This window comes from Lagenorhynchus albirostris, chromosome 19 (genome assembly GCF_949774975.1).
Source record: "Lagenorhynchus albirostris chromosome 19, mLagAlb1.1, whole genome shotgun sequence".
NCBI classification, from domain to species: Eukaryota; Metazoa; Chordata; class Mammalia; order Artiodactyla; family Delphinidae; genus Lagenorhynchus; species Lagenorhynchus albirostris.
In genome coordinates, this window is record NC_083113.1 from 5,576,443 (window position 1) to 5,585,675 (window position 9,233).

The 9,233-nt window shown below is 57.5% G+C and overlaps 1 protein-coding gene across 3 annotated transcripts; it reads right to left on the reverse strand.

Moving 5' to 3' along the window:
• Positions 1-911: 911 nt before the first annotated feature.
• Positions 912-8,599, reverse strand: MYADM (myeloid associated differentiation marker). Of its 3 annotated transcripts, XM_060131299.1 has the most exons (5): positions 8,527-8,599; positions 7,904-8,183; positions 7,053-7,194; positions 4,928-5,003; positions 912-3,238 (listed from the first exon to the last, which is right to left on the reverse strand). In XM_060131299.1, exon 5 carries the CDS (start codon positions 3,234-3,236, stop codon positions 2,274-2,276), a length of 963 nt encoding a protein of 320 aa, XP_059987282.1. In that variant the 5' UTR covers positions 3,237-3,238; positions 4,928-5,003; positions 7,053-7,194; positions 7,904-8,183; positions 8,527-8,599; the 3' UTR covers positions 912-2,273. The 3 variants fall into 3 exon arrangements, with proteins under 3 accessions (XP_059987282.1, XP_059987283.1, XP_059987281.1); XM_060131300.1 differs by lacking the exon at positions 7,053-7,194; XM_060131298.1 differs by lacking the exons at positions 7,053-7,194; positions 7,904-8,183; positions 8,527-8,599 and adding an exon at positions 6,589-6,998.
• Between the last annotated feature and the right edge of the window lie 634 nt (positions 8,600-9,233).

Genomic DNA, 9,233 nt, shown 5'->3' on the forward strand with positions numbered 1-9,233 from the left:
CCTCACTAAAAAGACGTGCGCCTGCTCTAGTTAGCCTTTCCCCCTCTTCCAGCGGGACCCTTGCAATATATCTTGCCAATTGCTTTTGCGGGTGTAGACGCAGAAAGTGGGTTGCATGATCCTTGATTTTTCCCAGAGTCATGTGTTTATGTAGTTGTGATTGTCTTGGAGAAACCGATAAGATGACCTTCTGTGGGACAGAGATTCATGGCAGGAGTAATTCATGTGATCTTCATCGAAGTGTTTTATTGACCACGTGTGTCAGAGAACTTAGAACTAAGGGTAAAATGGAGCTGAGTGTGGGAATATAGGCAGCGTCAGATCCCAAAGGCCTTGACTGAGGGCCTTTGGTATTACCTATAGGCAATGTGGAGTGGGATACGGAAGGATTTGAGCAGAGGGGGACAGGATCAGATCTGAATGTCGGAAAAGGAAAGCACCCCTCTGGGGCCAGGGTGGGCTGGAGGTAGGATGCTCCAAGGAGGAGGCTGGGACAGTAGCTCAGGTGAAACAAAAGGAACCTGGAGGAGGGGAGAGATATAAATAGGATTTAGGAGGAAGTATACAGTGTTTGATGACTGAGAGGGCAGATGGTAGGAAGTGGTGACGGGATTCTCGCCATGAGAAATGGGAACCTGAAAGCACTGATTTTGGAGGCAAGATGCTGCACTCAGAATGGGACACGGTATTTCTGAGGTGCTCGTGGGACTCCAAGGAGGGAGAAGTCTTGTTCATTTCTATCCTAACTAGCTCTCCTCATTTGAGAGAGAGTAATGTGTAAGATCCAGACTCAGTTTTTTTCTGATGGGGCCAAAGCTGTCTTGACCCCAGCCCCGTTCTCCTACCAGACCCAGCAACCTCGGCCTGGCCCTCTCTCTTGGAGCCCTCCCCATGAATAAAGCAAGCACAAGTCATTCTTTTATCTTTATATTGGGGTTTTAAAAAAAAGAATATAATGGATGTGGGAGAAGGGACAAGGCTTCTCTCTATGACTGACAGCAGGGGCTGATGGGAACCAGAAGCTCCAGGGAATTTAAAAAAAATAAAATATATATTTATACATTTATATAGATCATGTTACGCATGTGAGTCCCAGAGCAGCAGGAAGCAGCAGCAGAAAGCAACTAGCACGCACAAACACACGTGTGTGTACACCACACACTCAAGCAATGCACTTCCTTTGACTATGGCACAGTAGCAATTCCCACCCCGCCAAAATTGTTTTCAAAAGAAACTTCCATTTTAAGAAAAGGGCCACCCAGTGATTGTTGCTCTCGTGACCAGAAAAAAAAAAAACAGGCTAACATCACCTTTAAGGCTGGCAGTGGCCATTTTCTTCTCCTCCCTGCAAAGGCAGGAGATGCAGTTTTTGACACTGAGGCTGGAGACCCACATCACTGGCCCTTACAAATGCTTCAGACAGTTGTCTTCAAGACAATGCAGTTTTTTTGCCAGTGTTTTGATACCCCAGGGAGTAGTTGGGATGGAAGTCATACACCCCTTGCTTCCTTTAAGATGGCCTCTAGGCAGTGGGTTTTTAGTAAGCCTGGCAAAAATTCTGGAGCCGATCTCAGGCGAGGCTGAGCACCAGGCGGGATCTAGAGACCGAGGGTCTATGTTTTAAGCCTCCTGCCCACTAGAAATTATTGACCTCCAGAGTTTTTTTCTTTCTTTTAACTTAAAGGGGAGGTACACTGTACACCCCGCCTCCACTGGGAGAAAGGGGGCCCGATCCCTAGCTACCCACCCCCACCCCCCAGACACACACACATACACACCAACTAAGGCACAGCCAGGGTGGGCAGGCATGCTTTGGCAATGAGGCCCCTCTGGAGGCCCAGGGTATGAACAGCTGCAAAAGGGGTGTGTGATGTGGGGCTCAGCACCTTTGGAGGTGGCAGTGGGCTGTGGGGCAGAGAAGGACGAAGTCTCAGGGCTCCTGATCGATCAGAAGGAAAGCGGGAAGAGCTGGTCAGACAACAGGCAGTTGAGAAAACAAACAGGATGACCAGAAAAAAGCTCCAAAGCAGAACGTGTAGAAAAGAAGAGAGCAGAAAGAGAAGGAAGCCAAACAGGATGTGGTAACCAAACAGAACAGAAGGGAGACAGAGCAGAAGGAGTGAAAGAAACAGAAAAGAGAGGAGGGTGAGCTGGGAAGGGTATGAGAAACGCAGGAGAGAGGGGAGCCGGGAAGAGGACCTCAGAGGGCCTCAGAACTTGGTAAAGAACCTCCACTGAGAAGAGGGAATCGGTAGCCCCTCCAGGGCAGAGCCTCAGACCCTGACAAAAACCAGGCGGGCCGAGTACACCAGGTCGGCCACGTAAGCCAGCAGGTTGATGGCTGTCAAGATGGCCACAGCCAGTCGGCGGTCCCAGGAGCACACGTAGTAGGCGTGCCTGTTGCTGCAGCTCACATCCATGGACCGCCAGGGCTGGCCGTGGTACTTTTCGTTGAACTGGTAGAGCGGCCAGATGATCAGAGCCGTGGCGTAGAAGAGGACGGAGAGCAGGGCCAGCCCGGACAGGAAACTGGGGAAGGGGATGGGCAGCATGTTGGTGCAGTCGCCCAGGTTCAGCAGGATGGCCACGGCCGCCAGGATGAAGCAGATGGAGTACACGGCCACGCACCACTCTAGGGCCGGCTGGTGCTGGTACAGGTAGGGGTTGCTGATGAAGGCGAAGATGACGCAGGCCACGAAGGTCTCCAGCACCTTGAGCAGGCCTGGCACGGTGGCCATGTAGCCAGTGATCTCGCCGGGCCGTGCCCGGGTCCAGGCCACTTCGGTGGCATAAGCCACGCAAGCGATGCAGGAGAAGGTGGTGGCGGCAATGGCGTGGTCCCGGGAGCGGCCGTGAGACAAAAACTGGACGTATGTGGTAGGGTAGATGATGGAGGCCGAGAGGCAGAAGAGGGCGGCGTAGCAAGCGTAGGTGATGGGAAAGTTGCGCCAGGACAGGGGGAAGCGGGCCTGGAGCCCGCCTAACTCAACGATGAGGATGATCAGGGTCACGGCGAAGCAGAAGCACCAGGTAAACATGGACCAGTTACCCATGGCGCCCGTCCAAGCGCCCACACTGGCCACCAGCGAGAAGGCCACGCAGGTGGAGATCAGCTGCAGCAGGCGGAGGAGGCCCAGGGGCTGGGTCAGTGCCCGAGGGGACCCCACGGTGGTCGGGAAGCCCGGGCCCGAGGACGACGTGGTCGTGATGGTGGTGCGGGTCACCGTCACCGGCATGGCTGGGTGGAGGGGAAAGAAGGTGTCCTAAGAAGGTTCCAAACTGGAGGATCCAGGCCCCCAGCACTTGCCTCCCTGGAGTGAGGGGGCGTGTGGACAACGTAATCTCGACTCTAGCTGAGGCATACCCAGGATGTGAGTTTTCATACTGGGCCAGTCCCAGCCCTCCAGGGACGAGGTGGTCGCCCGGTGCTAGCCTCCTCCTCCCTCCAGCCTCATGTCAGAGCTGAGGAGTGTAGTCCCCTATCTCTTTTCTTCCCAGGACCCTCCTTTCCTCTCCCCAAAAGCCAACTCCTGTGAAACCACGTATCTTTCTTCCCACTCCAAACACACAAAGCTGCCCTCCGTCCCTCAGGGACTCAGCAACCCAACCACTCAAGATTCTGCTCTAGGGACTTCCCTGGAAGTCCAGTGGTTAAGACTCAGAGCTCCCAATGCAGGGGGCCCAGGTTTGATCCCTGGTCAGGGAACTAGAGCCCGCGTGACGCAACTAAAAGATCCCGCGTGCCGCAACTAAAACCCAGCGCAGCCAAATAAATAAATAAATATTAAAAAAAAAAAAAAAACGGCAGCAGCAGCAGAAGAGGCCCTGTCTTCTGTGACCTCTCAGAAACTCCATCTCTGCACTTCCTCCCTTTGGGTACCCAGGACGCTGCAGCCCAGCCTCTCTTTCACCTAAGGGTCCTAAACATTGCCAGCCTCCAGACATTCAGGAGTCCAGCCTCTACATGGAAACCTTCTCAGGGACCCACATCTGATCAGAGCTTCCGTCCTTCCAGCCTGTCTCCTCTCACTAAGCAGGAGGCTGGCCCCAGCTCCTGGAAGACAAGAGCCCTCTCTCCCTTCTGGAACTGGGTCTTACCAATCTCGGCAGCACCCCTGCCATGGCCAAATGGATTTCGGTCTGGAGTACTTCAACCCAAAGGGAGCCTCTCCCCCTTCCCCAACATGAGGTCCAGCCCCCTAGTTCCCCAACTTCTGGGAAACTCAGCTCCCCAGATTCTCTCAGCTGGCCCAGTGCCACTGAAATCTCTCGTTCTCCCTCATTCAGAAATACAGCTTCAGACCCCAGGGCTCTGGGCCCTCAGCCGTGAGCACACCAGACTCAGGGAAATCAACTTCTTTCTTCTATCCCTTTAGAACCTTTGACTTTGATGTCCTTGTCCTAAACACCCTCAGGAATGAAGGCCTGGCCTCAATTCCTGACCAGGTGTCCAGGTCCTCCCTCAGGCCCTAAAATAGCTAATCTCTTGGTTGCCACCTCTAAAAATCTCAGGAGGCCTCTCTCAGCCCCGAGACAATGCAACACCCTCCTTCCAGTGTCAGGAGGGCAGTGTCACAGCCTTTAGCCCAGCTGTCCCTGTACAATAGCTTCCTGGGGACACAGGAGGCCACAGCTGCTGAATATCCTTCTTCCTCATATCCACAGGTGTCTGGGCCCCTCCCTTTGGAACGCAAGGTCCCAGGTCTCAGGATCCAGGAGTCCAAGTTCCCAGCCCCTCCTCCTTAAGACCCAGGAGCACTGCACTCCACAACTCTTATCTCAGAACCCAATGTTCAGGGCCCTCAGCCCGCTCCTTCCTCTGACAGAGCAGCTCAGGCCTCAGGTCCTTCTCCCTCAGACCCAGGAGTCCAGACATCAGAACCTCTCCCTCCTCAGACCCAAGAGTCAGAGCCCCCAGCCCACTCACCAGCGGTCTTTGCTGAGGACCCCACCAGAGAAAGATCCGGCTCTGGAGGCGGATTAAGTCAGACACCTGGAAAAGGCTAGTCAGAAGACAGGAGGGAGAAACAACGTCAGCGTCCGCTCAGACCCGGCTCCACCCTCCCGGGACCCAGGCGACCAGCCGGCCTACTGCCCGGGGCTCGCCCAGAACGCGCGGTGAGGCTCCGCAGACCCTGGGCGCGCCTCCCAGCCAGGGCGGGGATTTGGCCCGGAGCCCCTAAGAGGTCGGGGATGGTGACCTCGGGGAAGCCCCGCCCCGCCCCTTCTTTCCTCCTCTTTCCGCAAACTGCGAGGACGGGAGTGGAGGGAACCTAGCCAAAGTGCACGCCCCGCGGGCCGGCGTGGGCGTGTATGATCGTAACCCTGCCCCCGCCAGGAAAGCCGCGGGGCTGCCGGCCGGAGGGCCTTGGGCGGTGGCTGAGGGGGCGGGCGGCCCGGGCGGCGCCGCGTCTCCGTCCTTATAAGGGATTCAAGTCAGCCCAGCCATTTGGAATGTGGCGGGGGCCGGGAGGCGGTGCTGGGACCCCCGCCCTGCTCGTGGATTCCGGCGGGGGAAGGGGGGCAGAGCCCGGGCGCCGGGTCGCAGGAGGAGAAGCCTGCACGTTCGAATTTCTGGGTCCTTCAAAATGTGAGTTCTGGGTCCCCATAAAGTGGGCCGGGAGCCTGGACCCCCCCCCCACAAGAGCGTCTCTAAGAGAGGAGTGGCTGTGTACCCGGACCCCTGGGTTCGCCTTGCGGACGCCTCCCGCCCCGCGGCGGGAAACTGTGCACAGTGTTGGAATCCAGTCCAGAGAGAGTGGCCACACCTCCCAGCACCTCCCGTAAGGCTGGTCTCCCAGGTACAGCTGGACCTCCCGGGCCACCTCCCGCTTCCCCCGACCTGTTAGGAGGAAGTTGGGACAGGCCCAGGAGGCAGAGGGCGGGCCACAGTCACTTAAGTCTCCCCTGGAAGGGAAGTTAGCGCACGGACCACCCGGAGAGGAGGAGTCCGTCTCCACTCTCAGAGCCCCCAGCCGTCGCCTGAGGTCAGAGCTCAGGAAAGAACTGCCAGAGACCCGAGGAGGGAGAGGAAAACACCCTTTGGCTTCGTGGAGAAGCTGAGGATTTCGCTGCCACGCCCAGTCCTCTCCCCACCTCCACGCCAGACACCACACCCCATCACTCCGCAAACTCAGAAGCGCGCCCTGTGCTGTCAGCACCAAGGGGCCCAGCTCCATCTTCACTTTGGGACCACGGGTGCTGAAGCTCCATCTCTGGCCTTTTGAGTCTAAAGTTCGGATTCTGCCCCCTGGATGGGGAGGAGGTCAGTAATTCTGAACCCCAGCCACTCCCTTTCTCAAACCCAGGACTCCCAGTTCCAAGCTTCTCCAGGCCCCCGGCCCCTCCACCCTCAGACCCAGGATCCAGACCCCCGGCCCCTCCTCCCTCAGACCCAGGGGTCCAGGCCCCAACCCCCCTCCTTTTTCAGATGTATGACCCGTATGAGTTCATGTCCCCAGCCCTCTCCTCTCCAGAACCCGAGTCCTGACCCAGCCCATCTTTCTAGGGACTGAAGACATTTGGAATCCCTCTGCACCCAAGAATCCTGGACGCCGCTCCCACTCTAGGGGGGTCCTGCAGCCTCACCTTACGGGCCTGTGGCGGCTGCGGCTGGTGCAGAAGCGACAGCTGCAGACTAGGAGGGTCTGCGGTCTGGGTGCGGTTGGAGGGCCGGGGAGTGAGCGCGGGCAGGGCTGGGGGCGGGGCCGGAGCTCTGGGCTGGAGCCGAGTAAGGGACACCCCCTGCCAGGGCTATCCCAGTCCCGCCCCGAGGGCGGGGCCAAGATAAGACCACATCCCCAGAGATAAATACACAGCAGCTCTCCCGCCCCGCCAGCGGTAGAGGTGGAGGGCTGAGGTCACCGTTTCCGTGGTAACAAAACAGGAAGACACAACAGCTGGCGGAGTGGATGCTCCTGGGGGTGCCCTCCTCGACCCAGCACTGGAGGTCACCAGAGCAGTCCCGGGGAAGGCCGTTGCCATGGCAACCCGTCTATTTAGACTTTGTTTAGGACAGAGCCCCCCAGCTCAGGTCCCCACCCCAGTCTCACCTCAATCCGTTCTCCCTCTCCCTTCCTGGCCCTGCTCTTCCAGGATGGACGAAATTTTGGACTTCTAGGTCGCGGAGGGTTGGGGGACTGGGCCTCTCAATTTAATGGGGTCTGTTTGCTAGGGTCTGTGTCTCCTGGGTCCCTGAAATAGGAAAGAGTTGAGGGTGTGCCGATCCCTAGGCTTTAGGGGGTTTCTGGGCTGAGGTCCCCGACTCCTGGGTCCCCAAAAGAACAGTGGTTCGATTCCTGTAAGTAAGGAATTTGAGGGAAGAGCAGAATGGGTCTCCTAATGCCCATTTACACTGGGATTCGCGGTGTAAGGGACTGATGGGCCAGACCCCTAGGTCCCATATGTCCCTGTCGATGGGGGCAGGGGAGGGGGGTTGTTGGTAGCAGGACTTCTGAGATCGAGGCCATAGGAGTTGGGGGCATGGACTCCGAGGCCGCGGGCCCAGAATCTTGGCTCAAAAGAGCAATTGCGGCTCAGGCTCCTGGGTTTTCGGAGCAGATGTGGTTGCTAGCCAGGCCTCTTGGGTCTGTAAGGGAGAGATATTTTTGGCTTGCAATCCTGGCTCCTGAAAAGAGGGAGGGGCTCAGAAGCTTAATGAGGACGAGACTGGGGGCTGGGGGTGCCAGATTCCTGGTTCCTGCAAGAGGGGAGGGCCCAAGGGGCTGCTCTGCCCGGGCCGCAGAGCACGGGGGTCCTTTTTTAGGGGCGGCTCTGGGGCCCTGAGACGGATTGACGAGCCAAGAAGCAAGCGGCAGCTGAAGGTGCGGAGGCACTGCCCGGGGCTGGGGTGGGGCGGGGACCGGGACGCCTGGGTCCCTCCCTGCTGGCCGGGCTTACTCACCGCGCTCTGCAGTCGTCCCCGGCGCGGCCTTGCTCTAGGCTGCCGTTGGGCGGGGCCTCGTGGCGGCCGCGGAGGCTCGGCGACCGTTAACTGCCCGCGTTGCTACTGCTGGGTGTCTTCCAGGCCGACTACTGAGAAGGCTTTGAGGCCGAGTCCCAGGGTGGAAGACTCTCGCGTCGCGAAGGGAGGGGTCCGAAGGGATGCGGGAGCTCTGTGTCCCCGGCTGCGTGCCCTACGGAGGTGGGAGGGGCTGGGGGGGGGCACCTGGACGCTGTGTGCTCTGCAGAAGTTGGGGGGGGTATGGTTGGGGTGGGAGGGGTGTGGAGCCTGTATGCCCACTTTTGTGCCCTGCAAAGGCGGTAGACACAGACCCTCTCTGTCATTATGTGCCCTGCTTAGGGGAGGGGGGTCTCTATGAGCCCCGCATCAGGATGTGGAAGGAGTCAGGACATGGTATTCGTTGGAGGTTCTCCAAGGACGACCCCAGGTTCTATTCACACACCTCCTTGACGCCCCCGGGGGGTCAGGCCCCCCTTCTTGCCCAAATCAATCACTCTCTTTGCTTGACCCTGAAGTGGCACTCCTGAGATACCCCAAATAGTCAAGGGGCTATCACCACTCACAGTTTACTGCAGTTGTGCTCTCCGGTAGAAGTGTTCCCCCTTTAAGGCATTCAAACTTCAAAACAGCAGAGTTCAGGGTAGCAGGAACAGGAAGCAAACATTTAAAGAGTGAGTCATCAGTTGTGACCCCGTAGGGTTCCCAGGTCTTGTGTAATCTGGCCTCGTGTATGTGCCACTGGTTCAGAGTGCTTACCCGTCCTGCAGGAGAGCAACCCAACCCCAAAGATGCTGTCTCCAACCTGGCACTGAAACCCAGTCTCAAACAGGACGTGCCTCTGTTCTCTGAGAGTAGCTGCTTTCGGGCGATCAATACACGGCCCCGCCCCCTAACTTCCTAATAAACTGGGTTCCTTGATCAGAAGCAATATTGTGTGTGTTAACATGACGGTGAATAGGATCATTGAACGTGTACACAGATGCTGCCATTGGCAGGAGCGAGGAAGGCAAGGAAAGCAAATACAGCCCAGAGTGAATTACAACCCAGGCAGGAAAAAGTCATTGTCCGATCCATGATGGAAAGGGTCCAATGTGCTCCTCGGGCGACCAGGTATTTGGCTGGTCTCCCTAGGAAACCGCACCACGCTGGGGGCCCAGCACTGCTTGCAGCAAGGTGGGCCGACATCAGTGACAAAGTTCCATAGCTTTGATGAAGCAAATCCATACATAGCCCACCATGGCTGCTTTGTTCAAAAGCCCATTAAGCAGGT

Excerpts from the sequence above, each read along its gene's own strand:
- MYADM (XM_060131300.1), bottom strand. The coding sequence starts at position 3,236 with ATGCCGGTGACGGTGACCCGCACCACCATCACGACCACGTCGTCCTCG.